At 65.9% G+C, this 25,792-nt stretch overlaps 3 protein-coding genes across 3 annotated transcripts; 2 read left to right on the top strand and 1 right to left on the bottom strand.

The window, feature by feature from the left end:
• Positions 1-250: 250 nt before the first annotated feature.
• On the top strand, positions 251-12,249 carry ERCC2 (ERCC excision repair 2, TFIIH core complex helicase subunit). The gene is given in 24 exon segments (XM_082785666.1): positions 251-425; positions 505-582; positions 668-701; positions 704-729; positions 816-929; positions 1,934-2,050; position 2,835; positions 2,838-2,950; positions 3,032-3,155; positions 3,243-3,339; positions 3,412-3,545; positions 4,557-4,725; positions 5,951-6,069; positions 6,325-6,394; positions 6,834-6,903; positions 7,467-7,568; positions 7,654-7,717; positions 8,670-8,791; positions 8,899-8,991; positions 9,795-9,867; positions 9,982-10,052; positions 11,186-11,329; positions 11,420-11,563; positions 11,654-12,249. Coding segments are annotated over 24 exon segments (2,205 nt in total). The 5' UTR covers positions 251-392; the 3' UTR covers positions 11,747-12,249.
• A 2,889-nt stretch (positions 12,250-15,138) lies between these two features.
• On the top strand, positions 15,139-22,836 carry LOC309891299 (creatine kinase M-type). The gene is made up of 8 exons (XM_082785664.1): positions 15,139-15,219; positions 16,975-17,176; positions 17,882-18,036; positions 18,736-18,868; positions 19,579-19,750; positions 20,094-20,217; positions 21,081-21,270; positions 22,522-22,836. The coding sequence occupies exons 2-8, from the start codon at positions 16,984-16,986 to the stop codon at positions 22,698-22,700; spliced, it is 1,146 nt and encodes a 381-aa protein (XP_082641790.1). The 5' UTR covers positions 15,139-15,219; positions 16,975-16,983; the 3' UTR covers positions 22,701-22,836.
• A 132-nt stretch (positions 22,837-22,968) lies between these two features.
• On the bottom strand, positions 22,969-25,400 carry LOC309891300 (MAP/microtubule affinity-regulating kinase 4-like). Its single transcript, XM_082785665.1, has 2 exons — positions 25,359-25,400; positions 22,969-23,993 (listed from the first exon to the last, which is right to left on the bottom strand). Exon 2 carries the CDS (start codon positions 23,894-23,896, stop codon positions 23,660-23,662), a length of 237 nt encoding a protein of 78 aa, XP_082641791.1. The 5' UTR covers positions 23,897-23,993; positions 25,359-25,400; the 3' UTR covers positions 22,969-23,659.
• Positions 25,401-25,792: the final 392 nt, after the last annotated feature.

Raw genomic sequence — 25,792 nt, 5'->3', positions numbered from 1 at the left:
GGGGGCGGGGCCCGGCCGGCGGGGCGGCCAATGGGGAGGCGGTGCGGACCGGAGAGAAGACTGGCGGCGGCCGCGCGGGGCCGGCGGCCACCATGAAGTGAGCGGGGGGCGGGGGAGGGGATCCCGGGGAGGGGGGGGGGGGGATCCCCGCGGTGGATCCCGAGGCGTGGGGGATCCCTCACCCCCCCCAGCCCCTTTTAGGCCTCTTTTAGGCCCATTTCGGAGCCGGGGGGGGGTTAGGGGGGGGTGCGGCGGGGCCGGGCTCGGGGCGGGAGCCCCCAGTGGATCCCTCCGAGCCCCCCCCCCCAGCGGTGGATCCCTTCAGGCTCAACATCGACGGGCTCCTGGTGCCCTTCCCCTATGACTACATCTACCCCGAGCAGTTCTCCTACATGCTGGAGCTCAAGCGGACCTTGGACGCCAAGGTGGGCCGGGGATCCACTCCCCCTGGCAGGGATCCACCCGATCCCGGCTGGGATCCACTCTCTACTCTCTCCCCCACAGGGTCATGGCGTGCTGGAAATGCCCTCCGGCACCGGGAAGACGGTGTCGCTGCTGGCCCTCATCGTGGCGTACCAGCGGGTGAGCGCTGGCTCCCAGTGGATCCCAGTAGATCCCAGTGGATCCCAGGCTGTGCGAGCTCAGCATCTCTTGTCTCCTCCTCCAGGCTCGGCCGCTGGACGTGACCAAGCTGATCTACTGCTCCGCACCGTGCCCGAGATCGAGAAGGTGGGGGCAGGGAGTGGATCCCCCCCCCTGGGGGGGGTGGGGTGGATCCCAAGGGATCCGTCTGAGCCTCGTCCCCCCCCCTGCAGGTGATCGAGGAGCTGCGGAAGCTGCTGGATTACTACGAGAAGCAGCTCGGGGAGAAGCTGCCCTTCCTGGGGCTGGCGCTGAGCTCCAGGAAGAATCTGTGCATCCACCCCGAGGTGTGTGGGGGGGTACTGGGAGCACTGGGAGCACTGGGAGGGGGCTGGGGACACTGGGGACAGTGGGGGGGGGCTGGGGATAGGGCATGGTGGCACTGGGGGCAGTGGCAGGGGGCAGATGCTACGGGGCTGGGGACACTGGGGGCACTGGGAGGGGGCTGGGGACAGCCCCTGGTGGCACTGGGGACACTGGGGACAGGGACTGGGGGCACTGGGAATGCTGGGGACAGCTCCTGGGGAGACTGTGGTTACTGGGATGGGTCTGGGGACAGCCCCGGGTGGCACTGGGGGGGCTGGGGACAGATCCTGGGGGCACTGGGGACAATGGTGGGGCTCTGGGGACAGATCCTGGTGGCACTGGGTACACTGGGGACATTAGAAGGGGTCACCCCTGGTGGCACTGGGGACAATGGTGGGGCTCTGGGGACACTGGGGACAGTGCCTGGTGGCACTGGGGACACTGGGGACAATTGTAGGGCTTGGGACAGATCCTGGGGGCACTGGGGGACAGCGCCTGGTGGCCCTGGGGACACTGGGGATGGTGGCAGGGCTTTGGGGCCAGATCCTGGTGGCACTGGGGACGATGGTGGTGCTCTGGGGACACTGGGGACAGCCCTGGTGACCGTGGGGACACTGGGGACAGTGGTGGGGCTCTGGGGCCAGATGCTGGTGGCACTGGGGGGCTGGGGCCAGATCCTGGGGGCACTGGGGACGATGGTGGGGCTCTGGGGACACTGGGGACAGCCCCTGGGGCCACTGGGATGATGGTGGGACATCGGGGCCAGCCCCTGGTGGCCCTGGTGACAGCGGGGGACATCAGAAGGGGCCAGTTCCCGGTGTCCTCGGCGTCCCTGGGGACGCGGGCTGGGGGCAGCCCTGGTGGCAGAGGTGAGAGGGGGGGGGGTGGCAGAGGTGACAGGGGTGACACGGGGAGGTGACAGAGGAGGTGACAGAGGTGACAGGGGAGGTGGCAGGGGAGGTGACAGGGCTGTCCCCGTCCCCAGGTGTCGGCGCTGCGCTTCGGGCAGGAGGTGGACGGGCGCTGCCTCAGCCTCACGGCCTCCCACGTGCGCGCCCAGCACCGCCGCGACGCCGCCCTGCCCGCCTGCCGCTTCTTCGAGGTGGGGGCGCCGGGGGGGGGGGTCACACGTCACCTAGGGGGGGGCTTATGGCACCTGGGGGGGGTGACGTGTTACCTGGGGGGGGTGACATGGCACCTGGGGGGGGGCTTGTGTCACTCTGGGGGGGTCACATGTCACCTGGGGGGGACTCGTGTCATTCTGGGGGGGTCACAGGTCACCTGGGGGGGGTGACATGGCACCTGGGCGGGGGGACATGGCACCTGGGGGGGGGCTCGTGTCACTCTGGGGGGGTCACGTATCACTTTGGGGGGGGGTCACAGGTCACCTGGGGGGGGCACACATCACCTGGGGGGGCTCATTTCACCTTGGGGGGGGGCTCTTGTCATCCTAGGGGGGTCACAGGTCACCTGGGGGGCTCGTGTCACTTGGAGGGGGCTCGTGTCACTCTGGGGGGGTCACACATCACCCTAAGGGGGGCTCCTGTCACCCTGGGGGGTCACAGGTCACTTTGGGGGGGGTCACAGGTCACCTGGGGGGGGGCTCGTGTCACTCTGGGGGGGTCACACATCACCTGGGGGGGGTCATGTCACTCTGGGGGGGTCACACATCACCTGGGGGGGGGGGCTGGTGTCACCTTTTGGGGGGGGGCTCACCCTTTGGGGCGACAACATCCCCATGGATAGGTAACACGATACATTAGGGCAGGGGGGAGCCACCCCACCTTGGGCCGCTTCACATCCCTTGGGGGGGCCCAGAACATTTTAATCACCCCCCCCCGGCCCTCGTGACCCCCCCAGGGGCTAATTTATGTCCCCCCCCCCAGGAATTGACACCCAGGGCCGCGAGGAGCTCCTACCCTACGGCGTCTACAACCTGGACGACCTGAAGGCGTACGGCCGCCAGAAGGGCTGGTGCCCCTATTTCCTCGCCCGCTTTTCGGTAACGTGGGGGGGGGCACAGAACACCGGGACCCCCCCCCTGAAACCCGTGGGGGTGACGTTTGTGCCCCCCCCCCCCCAGATCCTCCACGCCAACGTGGTGGTCTACAGCTACCACTACCTGCTGGACCCCAAAATCGCCGACCTGGTGTCCAAGGAGCTGGCCAAAAAATCCGTCGTGGTCTTCGACGAGGCGCACAACATCGGTGAGCGCCCCCCACGACGTCCCCAAGCGTCCCCAAGCGTCCCCAACCCCGTTGTCACCTCCTTTTTTTTTGTGCCCCCCCCTAAAGACAACGTCTGCATCGACTCCATGGGGGTGAACATCACGCGCCGCACGCTCGACCGCTGCCAGGCCAACGTGGCCACGCTGCAAGCCACCATCCAAAAGTGAGCACCCTTTCTTTTTTTACTCCTTTTTACCCTTTTTTGTCCCTTTTTTGTCACCGTGGCCCCCCCCAGGATCAAGGACACGGACGCGGAGCGGCTGCGGGACGAGTACCGGCGCCTGGTGGAGGGGCTGCGAGAAGCGGGGGTCGCCCGCGAGACCGACCTCTACCTCGCCAACCCCGTGCTCCCCGACCAGATCCTACAAGGTCAGAGCCCCCCCCCGGGTGGGGGGGGGGGTCACCGATGCGCCCCCTCCCTCGGTGATCCCCCCCCCGGATCCGCACCGGCCACCCCCGGGGTCGTTTTAGGGTTTTTTTTTTTGGGGGGGATTTCTCCCCAAAATAAAGCTCGGAGGCAGCCGGGATGTGGCTGAATGGGGTGGGGGGTCGGGGGGGGGGCTCAAAAGTCTCAGGACGCCCCCCCCCAAGATGTATGTGGGGGTTTTGGGGTGCCCCCCCCCCTGTTTTTTTACCCCGGGGGGCTCCAAGCCTCTGCTGGTGCCCCCAGGGTTGGGCGCAGCCCCCCCTTTGGTGTATGGGACCCCCCCCTTGGGGTATGGGACCCCCCCCTTGGGGTGTGGGACCCCCCCCACTGCCACTGCACAGATCAGGGGGGTCCCAAAATTCCTTTTTGGGTGCCCCCCCCCATTTCTGACCCATATTTGGGTGCCCCCCCCCCCCAATTTCTACCCTAGGGAGGGGGTCTCTGCTCTCCCCCCACCCCCCAATTTCCATTGTGGGGAGATCCCTGCCCCCCCCCCTTGCATTTCTGTGACCCCCCCCCCCATATTTTTGTCCCCCCCCCTTTTATTTCTGTGCCCCCCCCAGTTTTTAATGCCCCCCCCTCATCTTTGTACCCCCCTTTTATCCCCCCAACCCCAATCCCTTTGGGGCGCCCCCAGCCCCACCACCTGGGACCTTCACCCCTCCCTCTGCATTTCCATGCCCCCCCCCCCATATTTCTACATCCCCCCCATATCTCTGTGCCCCCCCCTTTTATTTCTATGCCCCCCCCTTTTTATTTTTATGCCCCCCCTCATCTTTATACCCCCCCAAACCCCAACCCTTCATCGCGCTCCCACCCCTCTCCCCACCTTTCCCTGCGCCCCCTTTACCCCCACGCCCCCCGCTTTGCTCCCACGCCCCCCCAATTTATCCCCGTGCCCCCCCCGGGAGTTTTTTAACCCCCCCCTTTTTTTATTTTGCCCCCCCCCCCAGAGGCTGTCCCCGGCAGCATCCGCACGGCCGAGCACTTCGTGGGCTTCCTCAAGCGCCTGGTGGCTTACCTGCGAGCGCGCCTGCGGGGGCCCCGGGTGGTTCAGGAGAGCCCCCCCGCCTTCCTCCGAGACCTCCACGACAAAGTCTGCATCGAGCGCAAGCCCCTACGGTGAGTCCGTGCCCCCCCCCCAAAAAAAAAAAGCCCCCCCACCCCCCCCTTTCCGTGCCCGAAAAGGCGGCGACCCCCCTGGTGGCCGCTGGTGCCTGGGATCTGCTTCGGGGTGTGTCGACCCCCCCCCCACCCAAACCTAAAATAGTGCCCCCCCCCTCCTCGTTTTGGGATGATGTGACCCCCCCCCAGGTGATGTATCCCCCCCCCAGGGTGATGGGAGCCCCCCCAGGGTGGTGTCACCCCCCCCCCAAGGACACCGTGTCCCCTATCCATGGTGACATTTTCCACCCCCCTCTCTCGTTGGGACAGTGTCCCCCCCACTTTAGGATGCCGTGTGCCCCCCCCAGGGTGACATGAACCCCCCCAGGGTGACATGAGACCCCCCCCAGGTGACACGGGCCCCCCCAGGGTGCTGTGTCCCCCCCCACGTCACCATGTTCCCCCCCCCCATGTCACCATGTCCCCAATGCATCCCCTCCAGCTCCCCCCCTCTTCCCCAGGGCATTTCCCCCCCCCGTGGGTGCCATCACGCCCCCCCCACGAGTGCCATCACCCCCCCACGGGTGACATCACCCCCCCAGGGGTGCCGTCACCCCCCCATGAGTGACATCATGCCCCCCTGAGTGAAATCACCCCCCCCAGGTGCCGTTGTGCCCCCCCCGTGTCACCGTGTCCCCAACACGTCCCCTCCAGCTCACCCTCCCCAGAGCATTTCCCCCCCTGTGGGTGCCATCACGCCCCCCCCAGGAGTGCCATCACCCCCCCAGGGGTGCCATCACCCCCCCACGAGTGACATCACCCCCCCAGGTGCCATCGTGCCCTCCCCATGTCACCACATCCCCCCCCCAACACGCCACATCCCCTCCAGCTCCCCCCCCTCCTCCCCAGGGCATTTCCCCCCCCTGTGGGTGCCATCACGCCCCCCCCACGAGTGCCATCACCCCCCCACGAGTGCCATCACCCCCCCAGGGGTGCCGTCACCCCCCCACGAGTGCCATCACCCCCCCAGGTGCCATCGTGCCCCCCCCGTGTCACCATGTCCCCAATGCATCCCCTCCAGCTCCCCCCCCTCTTCCCCAGGGCATTTCCCCCCCCTGTGGGTGCCATCACACCCCCCCCACGAGTGCCATCACCCCCCCAGGGGTGCCATCACCCCCCCAGGGGTGCCGTCACCCCCCCAGGAGTGACGTGCCCCCCCCCCGTGTCCCCGTCCCCCCCCCAGGTTCTGCGCCGAGCGCCTGCGCTCGCTGCTGCGCACGCTGGAGATCGCCGACGTGGCCGACTTCTCCGCCATCACCTTGGTCTCCAACTTCGCCACCCTCGTCAGCACCTACTCCAAAGGTCCTTTTTTTTTCCCGGGGGGGGGCCCTCCGGGGGGGGCCACCACCTTTGAGCCCCCCCCGGCCTTTTTATTTTGCCCCCTTCCCTCTTTAATCCGCGCCGGATCGGGCGTTGGGCTGTGGGGATGGGGAGGTTGGGGGGGGAATGGGCGACGTGGGGGGGCTCTGCGGTGTGGGGGGGCCCTGCCGGGTGCCCCCCCTAATTGATGAGTGCCCCCCCCGTGTATTTATGTGCCCCCCCCCCCTTTTTTTCCAGGCTTCACCATCATCATCGAGCCCTTCGACGACAGGACCCCCACCATCTCCAACCCCATCCTGCACTTCAGGTGGGGCACGGGGGGGGGGGAAAAGGGGCTGGGGGGGGGGCACGGGGAGAAAAAAAGGTCTGGGGGGGGCACAAAAGGTTTGGGGGGGGCACAGGGTTTTTTTTTGGGGGGGTACAGGGCTTTTTTGGGGGAGTTATAGGGCTTTTTTGGGGGGACACTTTTTTGGGGGGGGAAAAAGGGGCTGGGGGGGCACAGGGAGGTTTGGGGGGGCACGGTTTTTTTTGGGGGGGGCACAGGTTTTTTTTTGGGGGGGCACAGGGGGGCTGGAGGGGTCGTGGGGGGTGCTGGGGGGGGGTCATGGGGGGTATATGGGGAGGTCCTGCCCCAATGCTGGGGGCAGGGGGTAGAGGCTCGGGGTGGGGGGGGCACGGAATTTTGGGGGGGGGCTCTGGAGGGTTGTGGGGGGGCACTGGTGTCACCCGTGTGCCCCCCCCCGCAGCTGCATGGACGCCTCCATCGCCATCAAACCCGTCTTCGAGCGCTTCCAGTCCGTCATCATCACCTCGGGGGTCAGTCCCTGCCCCCCCCCGGGACCCCCCGGGACCCCCCCCATGTCCTCCCATGACCCCATGGCCCCCCCATGGCCCCCCCGTGTCCCCCCCCCATCCCCATTTCCCACCCATGTCCCGCCCATGACCCTGTCATGTCCCCCAGGACCCCCCCATGTCCCCCCCATGACCCCATGGCCCCCCCCCATGGCCCCCCACATCCCCCACCGCCCCCCCAGGACCCCCCCCATGTCCCCATGACCCCCCCATATCCCCCGCATGTCCCCCCCATGTCCCCAGGACCCCCCCATGACCCCCCCCACAGCCCCCCTATGTCCCCACATTCCCTGCTGCCCCCCCCAGGACCCCCCAGGACCCCCCATGACCCCATGTCCCCCCCATGCCCCCCCCATGTCCCCCCCCCATCCCCAGGACCCCCCCATGCCCCCCCCATGTCCCCCCCATATCAGCGCCCCCCCCATCCCCCCCTCACCCCCCCCATTCCCTCTACATCCCCCCCCCGTGCGACCCACCACATCTGACCCCCCCCCCCTTTTTTTTTTCCCCCCCCCTTCTCCCCCCAGACCCTGTCCCCCCTGGACATTTACCCCAAAATCCTGGATTTTCGCCCCGTTACCATGGCGACCTTCACCATGACGCTGGCGCGGACCTGCCTGTGCCCCATGGTGAGCTTTGGGGGGGGGGGGACATTTGGGGGGGGGGGGGACATTTGGGGACCCCATTGTCACCTTTTGTGTCCCCCCCCCCCAGATCGTGGGTCGGGGCAATGACCAGGTGGCCATCAGCTCCAAGTTCGAGACCAGAGAGGACATCGGTAGGGGACAGGGACACCGGGGGGGGGACAGGGACATTGGGGGGGGGCAGGGACACCTGGGGGGGACAGGGACATCCTGGGGGGGGGCAGGGGCATGGGGGGGGGGGCAGGGTTGGGTCTGGGGACAAAGGGACAGGGACACAGGGGGGAGACAGGGGTGGGGATGAAGGGACAGGGACACCGGGGGGGGGACAGGGACACGGGGGGGGGGGCAGGGACATTGGGGGGGGGCAGGGACATGGGGGGGGACAGGGATGGGGATGAAGGGACAGGGACACCGGGGGGGGACAGGGACATGGGGGTGACAGGGATGGGGATGGGGATGAGGGGACAGGGACACCAGGGGGGAGCAGGGACAGGGACGTGGTTATAGGGCACAGGGAGGGGACAGGGACATGGTTATAGGGACAGGGACAGGGTTATGGGATCAGGGAGGGGACAGGGACATGGTTATAGGGCACAGGGAAGGGACAGGGACGTGATTATAGGGACACGGACACGGTTATGGGGTCAGGGAGGACATGGGGACATAGTTATAGGGCACAGGGAGAGGACAGGGACATGGTTATAGGGACGGGGTTATGGGATCAGGGAGAAGACAGGGACATGGTGATGGGATCAGGGAGGGGACAGGGACACGGTTATAGGGACAGGGTTATGGGATCGGGAAGGGGACAGGAACATGGTTATAGGGACAGGGAGGGAACAGGGACATGGTGATGGGATCAGGGAGGACAGGGACATGGTTATAGGGACAGGGGCAGGGTTATGGGATCGGGGAGGGGACAGGGACAGGGTTATGGGATCGGGGACGACAAGAACACCATCCTACAGCACAGAGCGGGGACGGGGACACGGTGACATGTCACGGAGCGGGGACGGGGTTACGGGGCGGTTGGGGGGGCGTTATTTGGGGTCTTTTGGGGGCACCCCGAGTGACCCCGGGGCTCAGCCGTCATCCGCAACTACGGGAACCTGCTGCTGGAGCTGTCGGCCGTGGTCCCCGACGGCCTCGTCGCCTTCTTCACCAGCTACCAGTACATGGAGAACATCGTGGCCTCCTGGTACGAGCAGGTAGGCGACCCCAAACCCGCCCCCAAAAAGGGCCCTCGGGTGGCCCCCGCCCCGCTCACGCTGTCCCCTGTGTCCCCTTTTGGTGTCCCCCTGTGTCCCCATCCCAGGGCATCCTGGAGAACATCCAGCGCAACAAGCTCATCTTCATCGAGACGCAGGACGGGGCCGAGACCAGTATGGCCCTGGAGAAGTACCAGGAGGTGACTGGTCCCAGCCCTTGGGGTCCCCTTGGGGTTGTCCCTGTCCCCTGGGGTCCCCTTGGGGCTGTCCCCGTCCTCTGGGGTCCCTTGGGGGCCATCCCCATCCCCTGGGGGCTCTCCCGGTCCTTTGGGGTCCCCTTGGGGTTGTCCCTGTCCCCTGGGGCTGTCCCCACCCCTTGGGGTCCCCTTGGGGCAGTCCCTGTCCTCTGGGGTCCCCTTGAGGCTGTCCCCATCCCCTGGGGGCTCTCCCTGTCCCCTGGGGTCCCTTTGGGGCTGTTCCCATCCCCTGGGGTCCCTTTGGGGCTGTCCCCGTCCTCTGGGGTCCCTTGGGGTTGTCCCTGTCCCCTTGGGGTTGTCCCCATCCCCTGGTGTCCCCTGGTGTCCCCTGGTGTCCCCTGGGTGCTGTCCCCATCCCCTGGTGTCCCCTGGGTGCTGTCCCTGTACCCTGGTGTCCCCTGGGTGCTGTCCTCGTCCCCTGGTGTCCCCTGGTGTCCCCTGGGTGCTGTCCCTGTCCCCATCCCCTGGTGTCCCCTGGGTGCTGTCCCTGTCCCCTGGTGTCCCCTGGTGTCCCCTGGGTGCTGTCCCTGTCCCCATCCCCTGGTGTCCCCTGGGTGCTGTCCCTGTCCCCTGGTGTCCCCTGGTGTCCCCTGGGTGCTGTCCCCGTCCTCTGGTGTCCCCTGGGTGCTGTCCTCGTCCCCTGGTGTCCCCTGGTGTCCCCTGGGTGCTGTCCCCGTCCCCTGGTGTCCCCTGGTGTCCCCTGGGTGCTGTCCCCGGGGGGGTGACCCGGCTCTGTTTTTCGGCAGGCCTGCGAGAACGGCCGCGGTGCCATCCTGCTCTCGGTGGCCCGGGGCAAGGTGTCGGAGGGCATCGACTTCGGTGAGGGACGGGGACAAGTTCGGGGAGGGGAGGGGGACGTGGGGGGGGGGACACGGACGTGGCTCCCCCCCGTGGTGTCCCCGATGTCACCGTGTGTCCCCCCCCACCCCGCAGTGCACCACTACGGGAGGGCCGTGGTCATGTTCGGGGTGCCCTACGTCTACACCCAGAGCCGCATCCTGAAGGTGAGGGGCGTGGGGACAGCGGGGGGCACCCTGGGGACCACCAGGAACCCCCCTGGGACTCCACCGGGCACCCATGGGACACGGTGGGGCACCCTGGGGACCTGCAGGACGTGCTGGTGCCACAGGGGGGCACCCATGGGACACGGTGGGGCACTTTGGGGACTGGTGGGATGTACTGGTGACACAGGGGGGCACCCATGGGACAAGGTAAGGCACCCTGGGGACCACCAGGACCCTCCTGGGACCCCACCGGGCACCCATGGGACACCGTGGGGCACCCTGGGGACCACCAGGACCCCCCTGGGACCCCAACAGGCACCCATGGGACACAATGGGGCACCCTGGGGACCTGCAGGACGTGCTGGTGCCACAGGGGGGCACCCATGGGACACGGTGGGGCACTTTGGGGACTGGTGGGATGTACTGGTGACACAGGGGGGCACCCATGGGACAAGGTAAGGCACCCTGGGGACCACCAGGACCCCCCTGGGACCCCAACAGGCACCCATGGGACGCAATGGGGCACCCTGGGGACCACCAAGACCCTCCTGGGACCCCAATGGGCAACCATGGGACGCAATGGGGCACCCTGGGGACCACCAGGACCCCCCTGGGACCCCACTGATCACCCATGGGACACAATGGGGCACCCTGGGGACCTGCAGGACGTGCTGGTGCCACAGGGGGGCACCCATGGGACATGGTGGGGACCACCAGGACCCTCCTGGGACCCCAACAGGCACCCATGGGACACAATGGGGCACCCTGGGGACCACCAGGACCCCCAGGGACCCCAGTGCCACCCATGGCACACGGTGGGGCACCCTGGGGACCACCAAGACCCCCCTGGGACCCCACTGATCACCCATGGGATGCAATGGGGCACCCTGGGGACCACCAAGACCCCCTTGGGACCCCACCAGGCACCCAGGGGACCAATGGGGAACCCCCAGGACCCCCAGGGACCCCACCAGGCACCAGGGGAACACAAGCGGTGCACGGGGGCGCACACCCCACGGGCTGCAGCGGACCCCCGGGGGGTGCACCGCAAGACCCCAGAGGGGCACCCCACTGTCAGAGCAGCCCCCCCCCGACCCCCTAAAGATCTTCGTGTCCCCCCCCCTCTCCCCCAGGCACGCCTGGAGTACCTGCGGGACCAATTCCAGATCCGGGAGAACGATTTCCTCACCTTCGACGCCATGCGCCACGCCGCCCAGTGCGTCGGCCGGGCTCTGCGGGGCAAAACCGACTACGGCCTCATGGTCTTCGCCGATAAGGTGGGTGCCAGCTCCTGGCACGGGTTGAGGGGGGGTTAAAAAAATAAAAAAAAACACTAAATTCCTTCTCGTGACCCCCCCGTGGCGCAGCGTTTCGCCCGGGCGGACAAGCGGGGCAAGCTGCCGCGGTGGATCCAGGAGCACATCTCCGACGCCAACCTCAACCTGACGGTGGACGAGGCCGTGCAAGTGGCCAAATTCTTCCTGCGGCAGATGGCCCAGCCCTTCCAGAAGGTGAGGACCCTTTTTATTTATTTTTTGAGTTTTTTTTTTTTTTTTTTGGGACCCCCCCCAACTCGCTCTGACGTCGGCCCCCCGGGGTAGGAGGACCAGCTGGGGCTGTCGCTGCTGACGCTGGAGCAGCTGCAGTCGGAGGAGGTTTTGCAGAGGATCGAGCAGATCGCCCAGCAGGCTTGAGGCTGGGGGGGGCGGCGACCCCCCCCACCACACGCTCGGAGCAAGACTTGACCCCCCCGGACCACCACTGTGTGCGTGGAAAGGGGATCGGGAAAGCCCCCAGCGGTGGGGAGGGGGACGGAGATCCCCCCCCTGTGGGGGCAGAGCGGGGCCCAGGTCCCCCCCCCCGTGTGTTTGGGGTGGGGGCTGGAGCCCCCCCCCGAGCACAGGGAGGGGGATCTGGGTCCCCCCCCACAACTTGGATTGGGATCTGGACACCTCCCCCCGATCACATGGACTAGGATCTGGAGCCCCCCCCTGTATTTGGGGTGGGGTCTGGAGCCCCCCGGTTACACGGAGCAGGACCTGGACCCCCCCCATATATTTGGGGTGGGGTCTGGAGCCCCCCCGGTTACACAGAGCAGGACCTGGACCCCCCCCAGTCCTGCTGGAGCCGCACATTGGGACCCACCCCCCCCACCCCCCCCCAGTGTTCCCAAAATAAAGCAGCTGCAGGCGGGACCCCCGCCCCCCACCCCGTGTCTCTGTCCCCCCTGTGCTCCCCCCTCAACTTTTTTTTTTTGGGGTGGGGGCTGTGGTGCCCCCGCTGCAGGGGGGGATGGGTGGGAGCAGGCTCGTGGCCCCCCCGGCCCCAAAAGTGCCCCCCCAGCCCCCACAGCCTGGGTCCCATTGTCCCCATGTTGCTGGCACCCAGGGTCCCCGTGTGCCCAGGGTCCCCATTGTCCCCATGTCCCCAGCACCCCATGTCCCCAAGGTCCCCATGTCCCTGGCACCCCATTTCCTTGGCTCCCCAGGGCCCTATTGTCCCCAGTGTCCCCATTGTCCCCTTGTCCTAGCACCCCATGTCCCCAGGGTCCCTGGCACCCCATGTCCCCACGGTCCTATTGTCCCCAGGGTCCCATTGTCCCCCTGTCCCTGGCACCCCATGTCCCCAAGGTCCCCAGGGTCCCCAGCACCCCAAGTCCCCAGGGCCCTATTGTCCCCATTGTCCCCCTGTCCCTGGCACCCCATGTCCCCATGTCCCCATTGTCCCCAGGGTCCCCCCCATGGCCACCCCTTTGTGCCAGCACCACCCTGTTAACGGGGCACCCATGGGTGGGGGGGGGGAGGCGCCCTATGGGGCACCCCACAGGTGTGGGACCCCCCCCCAGCAATCCAGTCCCCCCCACACACTCCGTGCCTCAGTTTCCCCATGGGGACACCCTCCACCGTTTTGGGGTGCGGGGGGGGGTTCCTAATGCCACCCCCTTCCCCACCCATGGGTGCCCCCCCCCCAGGTTCCCGCCGCCCTTCCCGTGCCCCCCATTGGGGTCCCCAGCGCTGACACCGGATCCGGCCGCGAAACCCAACCCGGCCTAAAAATACCGCGCGTGAGGGGGGGGCTCGGAGCCGCCCCCCCCACCCCCCCCCGGCTTGAATTGCCCTGATCCAGCGGATCCTCAACGGGGTCAGGGCGCGGGGACGCAGCCCCCCCCCCCACCCTTGGGTGCTCCCCCCAGCACCCCCCCACGTGGGGCTGGGGGCTTGGGTGCGCCCCCCACGGGCACCCCCCCCCTGCGTGGGGCCGGTGTCACCCGTGGGGGCACTCCCAATATGTGCCCCCCCCCCCCCCAGTGTCCCTTTGTGCCCTGTCACCATTTGCCCACGCTGCCTGAGCCTGGGGTTTGCTCCCTCCCTGCTTGGCTCCCAGTGCTCCCAGTGCTCCCAGTACAGGCCCTGTGGGAGCAGAACTGGAGCCGTGGTGGCTGTCACCCATCAAGGTCAGCCAAGGCCAGCACCCAGGGCCACCCACTGCAGCCCGTGGGGTGCTGGGTGCCCCCCAGGGGTGCACGGTGCTGGTGTGCAACGTGCAGCGTGCAACGTGCTCCGTGCAACATGCAGCGTGCAACGTGCTCCATGCAGCGTGCAACCTGCCCCATGCAACGTGCAACCTGCCCCATGCAACGTGCAAGCGTGCAGCGTGCCCTGTGTGAGCGTGCACCGTGCAGCCATGCAGTGTGCAACCGTGAACTGTGCACTGTGCAACCATGTGGTGTGCAACCATGCAGCTGTGTGCTGTACACCTCTGGTGTGCAACCATGCATCGTGCACCGTGCAGCTGTATGCTGAGCAACTGTGCACCGTGCAACCGTGCAGTGTGCAACCATGTGGTGTGCAAACGTGCACTGTGCACCACACAACCGTGCACAGTGTGACTGTGTGGTGTGCGACTGTGCAACGTGCATGGTGTGACTGTGTGCTGAGCAGCCGTGCAACTGTGTAGTGTGCAAACATGTAGTGTGCAACTGTGCACCATGCACCGTGCAACCATGGACTGTGTGATTGTGCACCGTGCAACTGTGTGGTGTGCAACCAGGTAGGGTGCAAACGTGCACTGTGCACCGTGCAACCATGCACCGTGCAACTGTGTGGTGTGCAACCGTGCAACGTGCACCGTGCAACCGTGTGGTGTGCAAATGTGCACTGTGCACCGTGCAACCGTGTGGTGTGCAACCATGTAGCGTGCAAATGTGCACTGTGCACCGTGCAACCATGCACCGTGCAACTGTGTGGTGTGCAACCATGCAACGTGCACCGTGCAACTGTGTGGTGTGCAAATGTGCACTGTGCACCGTGCAACCATGCACCATGCAATTGTGTGGTGTGCAACCATGCACTGTGCACCGTGCAACTATGGGGTGTGCAACCATGCACTGTGCAACCGTGGTGTGCAACCATGCAATGTGCACCATGCAACTGTGTGGTGTATAACCGTGCACCGTGCAACCGTGTGGTGTGCAACTGTGCAACGTGCACCGTGCAGCCATGTGGTGTGCAACCAGGTAGTGTGCAACCGTGCACTGTGCACCGTGCACCCATGCACCATGCAACTGCGTGGTGTGCAACCGTGCACCGTGCACCCATGGGGTGTGCACCGTGCAACCGTGCAGCGTGCAAATATTTGGTGTGCAACCGTGCACCGTGCAGCATGCACCCAGGGGGTGTGTGCACCCAGGGGGGTGTGCAACCGTGCCCCGTGCACCCGCACAGCGGCGGCGCTCGGGGCCGGGCCGCGCATACCGGGGCCGGCAGGTGCCGGGCCCGGAGCCCAGCGACCACCCGACACCGGGGGCGGATCCGGGGGGGGGGTCCGGGGGGGTCTCCCCCCTCCCGGCGGCCGCTCCGGCAGCGCCGACCCCCGCTCGGTTCCACCGGACCCAGCCCGGTCCCGGTCCCGGTGCCCCCCCCCCACCCCCATCCCCATCCCGGTCCCGGTGACCCCCCCCCAACCCCCCTGCCCCGCTCTGAGCCCCTCGGTCCCCCCGGTTCGGTCCCTCCCCGGTCCCCCCTCGGTGCCCTCGGGTCCCCGTGGCCGGGCGGGGCGGGGGCGGGTCCGGGGGGGGCTCGGGGGCGATAAAAGCCGGGGGCGGCCCCGGTGCTCGCCGCCAGCCCCCGCCGGTGCCGCTCCGCCCGCTCCGCTCCGCGCCCCCCAGGTAAGCCCCGAGACCCCCCCCCCCCACGTTCCCCCCCCCCCGGGACCGGCAGCACCGCACCCCCCCCGGTGGGACCCCCCCCGGTGCCAACCGGACCCCTCCCCGGGTTAACGGGAACCGGGTAAGACCCCCCCCGGTGGGAACCCCCCCCCCCTCGGTGGGAACCCCCCTCGGTGGGAAACCCCCCCCGGTGAGACCCCCCCCACCCCGTGGGACCCCCCCGGTGCCAACCGGACCCCCCCCGGGTTAACGGGAACCGGGTAAGACCCCCCCCGGTGGGAACCCCCCCCCCTCGGTGGGAACCCCCCCGGTGAGCCCCCCCCGGGAACCCCCCAGGACCGACCCCGGGACCGGTTCCGCCCCCCCCCCCCCCGGTGCCCCGTTGTTGCCCCCCCCCCCCCCCCCAGCCCCGGGCTATAAAAAGCCCCCGCGCAGCCCCGGCCAAATCTGGCCCGGCCACGCCCCCCTCCCCATAGCCCCGCCCACAAGAACCACACCCGTCGTGGCCACGCCCCCTTAAGACCACGCCCACATCGTGGCCACGCCCCCTCCCCTCCGTGTCCCGCCCCCATGTGCCCAGCCCCTTGTTCCTGGGCTGATTGGGTGGTTGCGACGTGCCCCGTGTTGCGACGTGCCCCATGTCGTGACATACCCCGTGTCGCGATATGTCCTGTGTCACGACATGCCCCCCAACTGCTGTGCCCAGGCTGTCCTGGTGGCTCTGCCATACCCTGTTCTGTGCCCTGTGTCATGATGTGCCCCATGTCACGACATGCCCCATGTCACGATATGCCCCATGTCATGCCATGCCCAATGTTGTGCCGTGCCCGGAGCCAGGGCTACACTGGTGGCTGTGCCACGTCCTGCTCTGTGTCCTATGTCACGACATGCCCCGTGTCACGACATGCCCTGTGTCACACCATGCTCTGTGTTGTGCCATGCTGCCTGTCACCCGTGTCACACCGCCCTGTGTCACGCCATGTCCCATGTCATGCTGTGTCCCATGTCACCCTGTCACGCCGTGTCCCATGTCAAACCATGCCCCGTGTCACTCTGTGTCGTGCCATGTCCCGTGTCATAGTGTCCCATGTCACACCACATCACACCATGTCATGCCATGTCACACTGTGTCACGCCGTGTCACACCATGTCCCCTGTCATGTTGTATCCTGTCACACCATGTCACCCCACATCATGCTATGTCGTGCCATGTCACACCATGTCATGCCGTGTCACCCCCTCACGTCATGTCATGCCATGTCACACCATGTCACACCATATCACGCCATGTCATGCCATGTCACCCCACGTCACCCCATGTCACACCGTGTCACCCCCTCACGCCATGTCATGCCATGTCATGCCATGTCACACCATATCACGCCGTGTCACGCTGTGTCACCCCATGTCACGCCATGTCACGCCATGTCACCCCATATCACACCATATCGCACCATATCACGCCATATCACACCATATCACGCCGTGTCACGCCGTGTCACCCCGTGTCACCCCATGTCACGCCATGTCACACCATGTCACACCATATCACGCCATGTCACACCATATCACGCCATGTCACGCCATGTCACACCACGTCACACCATATCACGCCGTGTCACACCGTGTCACCCCGTGTCACCCCATGTCACGCCATGTCACACCATGTCACACCATATCACACCATATCACGCCATATCACACCATATCACGCCGTGTCACGCCGTGTCACGCCATGTCCCGCCGTGCCCGCAGCCCGCCGCCATGCCGTTCAGCAACACCCACAACAAGCACAAGCTGAAGTTCTCGGCGGAGGAGGAGTTCCCCGACCTCTCCAAGCACAACAACCACATGGCCAAGGTGCTGACCCCCGCCCTCTACCAGCGCCTGCGCGACAAGGAGACCCCCAGCGGCTTCACGCTGGACGACGTCATCCAGACCGGCGTCGACAACCCCGGTGCGCGTGGCCCCCTTGTCCCCAAGTGCCACTGTCCCCAAGTGCCATTGTCCCCCGGTGCCATTGTCCCCGGTGCCCTGGTTCCTTGACCCCAGCCCAGTTCCATCACTGGTGCCCCAGTGCCCTGGTCCATTGACCCCGGTGCCATCCCCAGTTCCTCATTGCCCCAGTCTGTTGTCCTCAGTGCCCCAGTGCCATTGTCCCCAACTGCCATTGTCCCCATTGCCCTGGTCCATTGTCCCCAGTGCCATTGTCCCCGTGCCATTCCCAGTGCCCCAGTGCCATTATCCCCATGCCATTCCCAGTGCCCCAGTGCCATTGTCCCCGGTGCCATTATCCCCAGTGCCATTGTCCCTGGTGCCATTGTCCCCATACCATCCCCAGTGCCCCAGTGCCATTGTCCCTGGTGCCATTGTCCCCATGCCATTCCCAGTGCCCCAGTGCCATTGTCCCCAGTGCCATTGTCCCCATGCCATTCCCAGTGCCCCAGTGCCATTGTCCCTGGTGCCATCCCTGGTGCCCCAGTGCCATTGTCCCCATGCCATTCCCAGTGCCCCAGTGCCATTGTCCCTGGTGCCATCCCTGGTGCCCCAGTGCCATTGTCCCCATGCCATTCCCAGTGCCCCAGTGCCATTGTCCCTGGTGCCATTGTCCCCGTGCCATTGTCCCCCCCGCCGCGTGCCACTGACCCCCCCCGCCCCACAGGACACCCCTTCATCATGACGGTGGGCTGCGTGGCCGGGGACGAGGAGTCGTACGAGGTGTTCAAGGAGCTCTTCGACCCCGTCATCCAGGACCGCCACGGCGGCTACAAACCCACTGACAAGCACCGCACCGACCTCAACCACGAGAACCTCAAGGTGCTGCCTGGGGGGGGGGGGGGGGAAGTATTTGGGGTTGGGGGGGGGCGTGGGGGGTGCTCGGGAGGTGGGGAGCAATGGGGTTTGGGTGGCGGGGGGATACTGGGTGGGATTTGGGGACATGGGGGGGATTTGGGGATCAGGGGAGGGATTTGGGGACATGGGGGGGGATTTGGGGATTGGGGGGGTTTGGGAACGTGGGGGGGATTTGGGGATTGGGGGAGGGTTTGGGGACATGGGGGGGGGATTTGGGGACATGGGGATTTGGGACATGGGGGGGATTTGGGGATTGGGGGGGTTGGGGATATAGGGGGATTTGGGGATTGGGGTGGGATTTAGGGACATGGGGGGGGATTTGGGAACATGGGGGTATTTGGGGATTGGGGGGGGTTTGGGGATATGTGGGGGGATTTGGGGACATGGGGGGGGATTTGGGGATCAAAGAGGGATTTGTGGACATGGGGGGGGATTTAGGTGCATGGGGGAATTTGGGGATTGGGGGAGGGTTTGGGGATACAGGGGGGGAGTTGGAGGGGATTTGGGGGTTGGGGGAGGATTTGGGGACATGGGGGGGGGGATTTAGGAACATGGGGGGGATTTGGGGATCGGGGGGGGATTTGGGGACATGGGGGGGGGATTTAGGGACATGGGGGGGATTTGGGGATCGGGGGGGGTCACCCAGACGGGTGCTGCGTGCAGGGGGGCGAGGACCTGGACCCCAAGTACGTGCTGAGCAGCCGCGTGCGCACCGGGCGCAGCATCAAGGGGTACTCCCTGCCCCCGCACTGCAGCCGGGGGGAGCGGCGCGCCATCGAGAAGCTGTCCGTCACCGGTGAGGGGGCGTGGCCTGCAGGAGGGGGCGTGGCCTGTTGGAAGGGGCGTGGCCTGTTGGAAGGGGCGTGGTCATCTTGAAAGGGGCGTGGTCTACGAAATGGGGCGTGGTCATATGGGAGGGGTGAGGCTTAGCAGGAGGGCTGGGGTAGGAGGGGAGGTTAGGGTGTGGGATGGGATGGGCGTGGTCTATGGGGTGGGCGTAGTCTATGGGGGTGTGGGCGTGGCCTCTGTGTGGGCGTGGCTTTCTCATGGGGGCATGGTCTCAGTGTTGGGGTTTGCAGGCGTGAGCTGGTGGTTGTTGGGGGGCGTGGCTTTAAGGCAAAGGGCGTGGCTTCTGGCTGTGGGCGTGGTTTGCAGGCATGAGTTGACTGCTGGCTGGGGGGCGTGGCGTCTGGGCGTGGGCGTGGTCTATGGGCGTGGGCTTGGCCTCTGGGTGTGGGCATGGCGGGGAGAGGCACGGGGCGTGGCTTGCATGAAAGGGGGCGTGGTTATTATACTTATGGTTATGGGCGTGGCTTATGGGTGTGGTCACACCTGGGGTGTTCGGGGGGCGTGTCCTTCGAGCTGTGGGCGTGGCCTCTGCGCATTGGGGCAGGCTGCTGGGTGACCAGGCGTGACCGGGTGTGACCGGGTGTGGCCGGGCGTGGCGTGGGCGTGGCTTGGGCGTGGCAGGGCGTGTCTCGGGCGTGTCCTGACCCCGCCCCTCAGCCCTGAACAGCCTGGAGGGGGAGTTCAAGGGGAAATACTACCCGCTGAAGGCCATGACGGAGCAGGAGCAGCAGCAGCTGATCGACGACCACTTCCTCTTCGACAAACCCGTCTCCCCCCTGCTGCTGGCCTCCGGCATGGCCCGCGACTGGCCTGACGCCCGCGGCATCTGGTGGGCACCGGGGGGGGCCACATGGGGTGGGGGCACCCCCAAACCCACCCCCCCGTCCCTGCTAAGGGGGTGAAATGGGAGCCCAAAGTTTGGGGTGTCCCCCAAATGTATGGGGTGGGTGTGGGGCTGGGGGTGTTTTGGGGGTGCAGGGGGTAGGGGGGGGCCACATGGGGTGGGGGCACCCCCAAACCCACCCCCCGTCCCTGTTAAAGGGGTGAAATGGGAGCCCAAAGTTTGGGGTGTTCCTGAATGTATGGGGTGGGTGTGGGGCTGGGGGTGTTTTGGGGGGTGGGGGGGGCACCCAAAGGTGCAGGGGGTGCTGAGGGTGCCCCCCCCCCCGCAGGCACAATGACAACAAGACCTTCCTGGTGTGGGTGAACGAGGAGGACCACCTCCGCGTCATCTCCATGGAGAAGGGGGGCAACATGAAGGAGGTCTTCAGGCGCTTCTGCGTCGGCCTCAAGAAGGTGGGGAAGGGGCCGGGGGGGGATTTGGGGGGACGTGGGGGGATGTGGGGGGGTGTGGGGGGGGTGGGAGGGCTTGGGGATGTGGGAGCAGGCCCCTGGGGGTGATGTGTTGGGGGCTGGGGGCATGGGGGTATGGGGGGCGTGGGGATTAGGGCATGGGGGGAATGGGGATTGGGATATGGGGACATGGGGATATGGGATTAGGGTTTGGGGTTTGGGAGGACATGGGGGACACAGGGATTAGGGTATGGGGGACATGGGGATTAGGGTTTGGGGGGGTATGGGGGAAATGGGGATTGGGATATAGGGGACACGGGGATATGGGATTAGGGTTTGGGAGGACATGGGGGACACAGGGATTAGGGTATGGGGGACATGGGGATTAGGACAGGGAAGACAGGGATTAGGGCATAGGGATATGGGGGATGTGGGGATTAGGGCAGGGAAAACAGGGATTAGGGCATAGGGATATGGGGGATAAGGGGATTAGGGCATGGGGACACAGATTAGGGCATGGAGGATAAAGGGATTAGGGCATGGGAATCACGAGATTTAGGGCATGGGGGACATGGGGGACACAGGGATTAGGACATGGGCGATTTGGGAACTAGGGCATAGGAGGACAATGAGGATTGGGGAGAATTGGGGGGAATTGGGGAAACGAGGATTGGAATTTGGGGGCCATAGGGGTTGGGGCATTGGGGGACAGGGGGGATACGGGCAGTGGGGGAGGGACATGGGGATTAGGGTTTCGGGGGTTATAGGGGACAGGATTTGGGGATTTGGGGATTTAGGGATATGGGGAGCTGGGGGGGGGTGTCCATGACCCCGTGCCGTGTCCCCCCCACCCCCGTCCCCTGCAGATCGAGGAGATCTTCAAGAAGGCCGGGCACCCCTTCATGTGGACCGAGCACCTGGGCTACATCCTGACCTGCCCCTCCAACCTGGGCACGGGGCTGCGCGGCGGGGTCCACGTCCGCCTGCCCAAACTCAGCCAGCACCCCAAATTCGAGGAGGTGCTCAAGCGCCTCCGCCTCCAGAAGCGCGGCACAGGTCGGGATGGGGACGGGGGGCACGGGGGGATTTGGGGTTGGGGGCGTGGGATTAAGGGGAAGGGGGCGTGGGATTAAGGGGAAGGGGGTTTGGGATTAAGGGGAAGGAGGTGTGGGATTAAGGGGAAGGGGGTGTGGGATTAAGGGGAAGGGGGCGTGGGATTAAGGGGAAGGGGTCACGGGATTAAGGGGAAGGAGGTGTGGGATTAAGGGGAAGGGGTCACAGGATTAAGGGGAAGGGGGCGTGGGATTAAGGGGAAGGGGGCATGGGATTAAGGGGAAGGGGGCGTGGGGTGCTTGGATGCATGGTGTTGGGGCTGTGGGTAAAGGGATGTGGGTACGGGGACAAGGGGGTGTCAGGGGCATGGGGATATGAAGGGGTAAGGGCATGTGTGGGGTGTGGGGTTGTAGGGACACACGTGGGTATAGGGACACATGTGGGTAGAGGGACATGGGGATTTAGGGACACAGGGACATGGGTCACATTGATATAGGGATATGGGGTGTAGGGACATGGGACACAGGCACAGGGACATGGGGATTTAGGGACATGAGGCACATGTGGGTACAGGGATGTGGGGACACGGGGCACATAAATATAGGGATATGGGGATGCAGGGACACAGGGATTTAGGGACATGAGGCACATGTGGGTGGGCACAGGGACATGGAGACTTAAGGACCCTGGGACATGGGGCACATGGGCACAGGGACCTGGGGATTTAGGGACATGGATCACAGACATATGGGGATGTAGGGACATAGGGACATGGGACACATGGGCGCAGGGACATTGGGATTTGGAGACACAAGGCACATGTAGGTACAGGGACGTGGAGATTTAAGGACACGGGGACATGGGATGCATGGATATAGGGACGTGGGGATTTAGGGACATGAGGCACATGTGGGTGGGTACAGGGACATGGAGATTTAAGGACTCTGGGACATGGGGCACACAGGCACAGGGATGTAGGGGTGTAGGGACATGGGGACACATGGGCATAGGGACGTGGAGATTTAAGGACACAGGGACATGGGGCACCCACGAGCATAGGGACATGGGACGCATGGGTACAGGGCCACGGCGATACAGGGCCAGAGACACGGGGACAAGAACCAGAGGGCACAAACCCAAGGACCACAGAGCTGCGGGGTCCGGGAGCGGCTGGAAGGGGGACAGGGGCGTTGGGACAGGAGGATGGGGGGGCTGTGAGGGCTGAGCCCCCCGATTTGGCCACCCCACCCGCAGGCGGCGTGGACACGGCGGCCGTGGGCGCCGTCTTCGACATCTCCAACGCCGACCGCCTGGGCTTCTCCGAGGTGGAGCAGGTGCAGATGGTGGTGGACGGCGTCAAGCTCATGGTGGAGATGGAGAAGAAGCTGGAGCAGAACCAGCCCATCGACGACATGATCCCGGCCCAAAAATAGGGCCCCCCCACCCCCCCCACCCCACCCCATACACCCCTTACCCCATTTACAACCCCCCCCCCTCCCCATCCCTTTGACCCAGTTCCACCCAGTTCCCACCGGCGCAGCCGCAATAAAAACGCCGCTGGCCCCCAGTTCTGCACCCAAGTGTCCGGGGTGCTCCTTTTTTTTTTTGGGGGGGGGGCACCCAAATCTCTGGGGATATCGCCCACACCCCCCCAGCCACCAGGGGGGGGGTCTGGGTGCGATGGGTGCCACGCAAGACAGCCACGGGTCTCCTATGTTTATTGGGGCCGGGGTACAAATCGGGGCAGGAATAACTTAAAAATGTGCCAGGGTTGGAAGGGGGGCGGGGACAGGGGGCGGCGCTGGGACCCCAGACCTTATTTACAGGGCTGTACAGGGCTGGGGGGGGGAAAAGGGGGGGGTATGGGGACACCCCCCAGGGGCAGCGGTGACCCCGGAGCCTTCGTCCCCAAAGCTGAGGATGCTGATGGCCCCAAGGGGATGGTGGCAGTGACACAGCCCCCATTTATTTTTTTTTTGGGGGGGGGTAAAGGGGGTGTCCCAGTGCCGAACCATCCCTTTGGGGGGGTCCCAGTCCCTTGTCGGGGGGGGGGGGTCCCAGCTCCCGGGTGCTGCACCCGAAGCCTCCTCGGGGAGGGGGCTCCAGCGCCGACACAACCCCTTGGGGTTGGGGTGTGTGCGGGGAGGGAGGAGGGGGGGTTCCAGCTCTCGGTGCCCCCCCCCACCCCTAAAAAAAAAAACCCAAAAAATGAAAAAAAAAAAAAAAAAAACCACCACCTCCACCACCAAATCTCCAGGTCCCGGCTCCGACGGGGACGAGGTTCGGGGTGGGCGATATAGGGCGGCTGGCCGCATCCCCCCCACCCCAAAGGAGAAGGCTGGGGAGGGGGGCTCGGGGGGGCTTAAGGGGTGGGGTGGGAAAAAGGGGTCCCTTAGAGCTGCAGCTGGCCGGCCACGCGGGCCAGGGTGGCTCGGAAGGCGGCGGCGGTGCCGGCCAGGCGGCGGAAGAGGACGCCGTGGACGCCGAGGCGCTGGAGCCGGCACACCTCGGCCTCGAAGTGGCAGAAGAGCTCGGTGGGGCCCCGGTCGTGGGTGCAAGAGAGGAGGAAGGGTTGGGGTCGGCGAGCCCGGCAGCCGGCCGAGAGGGTGGCCTGGGTCAGCGCCGCCATCACCGCCTCGGGGGGCCGGGCGCTCGTCACCCTCACATGCCAGGGACATCGGAGCAGCCGGGGTTGGGCTTCCTTTTGATCCCAAGGTAGATGGCAACTGGCGGGGGGGGGGTTAGAGGGGGTTAGAGTGGGGTTAAAGGGGGTTAAAGGGGGTTAAAGGGGGTTTGGGGGGGTTTGGGGGGTTAAAGGGGGTTTGGGGGGGGGTTGGGGGGTTAAAGGGGGTTAAGGGGGAGTTTGGGGGGTTAAAGGGGGTTAAAGGGGGGTTGGGGTATCTAGGGAGGGGTTGGGGGGGGGTTAAAGGGGGTTAAAGGGGGGTTAAGGGGGGTTTGGGGTGTCAAGGGAGGGGTTGGGGGGGGATAAAGGGGGTTAAGGGGGGTTAAGGGGGGGGTTGGGGGGGTTAAAGGGGGTTAAGGGGGGGGTTGGGGTATCTAGGGAGGGGTTGGGGGGGTTAAAGGGGGTTAAAGGGGGGTTAAAGGGGGGTTGGGGGGGGTTAAAGGGGGTTAAGGGGGGTTAAAGGAGGGGTTTGGGGGGGTTTGGGGGGGTTAAAGGGGGTTAAGGGGGGGGTTGGGGGTATCAAGGGAGGGGTTGGGGGGGGGTTAAAGGGGGTTAAGGGGGGTTAAAGGGGGGGTTTGGGGTATCTAGGGAGGGGTTGGGGGGGGTTAAGGGGGGTTAAAGGGGGGTTTGGGGGGGGGGTTGGGGGGGTTAAAGGGGGTTAAGGGGGTTAAAGGGGGGTTTGGGGGGTTAAGGGGGGGTTAAAGGGGGTTAAGGGGGGGGTTGGGGTATCTAGGGAGGGGTTGGGGGGGGTTAAAGGGGGTTAAAGGGGGGTTAAAGGGGTTAAAGGGGGTTAAGGGGGTTAAAGGAGGGGTTTGGGGGGGTTTGGGGGGGTTAAAGGGGGTTAAGGGGGGGGTTTGGGGTATCAAGGGAGGGGTTGGGGGGGTTAAAGGGGGTTAAAGGGGTCAAGGGGGGTTAAGGGGGTTAAGGGGGGGTTGGGGGGTTAAAGGGGGGGTTAAGGGGGGGTTAAAGGGGGGTTTGGGGGGCTTAAAGGGGGGGTTGGGGTATCTAGAGAGGGGTTGGGGGTTGTAAAGGGGGGGTATGGGGCACTGGGGAGGGGTTGGGGGCTGTAAAAGGGGGTGCAGGGGGGCTATGGGGAGGGCTTGGGGGATATAGGGGTGGGTATGGGGGCTGTAATGGGGGGTACTGGGGGGCTATGGGGCACTGGGGAGGGTTTGGGGGGGGTATGGGGGCTCTAAAGGGGGTCCGGGGCATGGGGGGGGGCTCTAAGGTGGCATTAGGGACAATAAGGGGGGGGTCACGGGGGGGAAAAGGGGGCCCAGGACACTTTGGGGTGGGGCTGGGACCCCACGGGGTGGCAGGGGGCTGGGGGGGGGGGGTCATGGGAGCCTCGGGGGGGGGGTGGGGGGGCTCCAAAACCCCCCCCCCCGGGGGGGGGGGCAGCACCCACCTTGTGAGCGCAGATCCCCCGATTCTCTCAGGTTCGTCTGCGACCCTGGGTGGGGAACGGGTGTTAAGGGGGGGGGGCTGTGCCCTGTGCCCCCCCCCCCCAATTTTGGTGTGTGGGGGGGGCACCGCCTGCCACCCCCACCCACTTTGGGCAGCCCCTATTTTCGGGACCCTGCCCCCCCCCCCCATTTTAGGGGTCCACCTCCCCCAATTTATTTTTTTTTTTTTTGGGGGGGGGGGGGGGCACGCAGGACACCACCCCCAGCATCACATCCATTTGGGGGGGGGGGGGCACCACCGCAAACTGGGGGGAGACCACCCCCCTCGGGGGGGGCATGCCTATTTTTTGGGGGGGTTCCTATTATTTTTTGGGGGGGGCACCATCCCCTATGCGAGGCTCACCCCCCCCCAGACCCATTTTGCCCCCCCCCCCCC

Source organism: Aythya marila (assembly GCF_965140915.1).
Source record: "Aythya marila genome assembly, contig: HAP1_HAP1_SCAFFOLD_40, whole genome shotgun sequence".
NCBI lineage: Eukaryota > Metazoa > Chordata > Aves > Anseriformes > Anatidae > Aythya > Aythya marila.
This window is presented reverse-complemented; position numbering and strand designations above follow the sequence as displayed.

Coding starts and splice junctions, on each gene's coding strand:
- LOC309891299 (XM_082785664.1), top strand. CDS start 16,984: ATGCCGTTCAGCAACACCCACAACAAGCACAAGCTGAAGTTCTCGGCG. Junction 20,218..21,080: donor TCTGCGTCGGCCTCAAGAAG/GTGGGGAAGGGG, acceptor CGTCCCCTGCAG/ATCGAGGAGATCTTCAAGAA. Junction 21,271..22,521: donor CCTCCAGAAGCGCGGCACAG/GTCGGGATGGGG, acceptor CCCCACCCGCAG/GCGGCGTGGACACGGCGGCC.
- LOC309891300 (XM_082785665.1), bottom strand. CDS start 23,896: ATGGCGGCGCTGACCCAGGCCACCCTCTCGGCCGGCTGCCGGGCTCGC.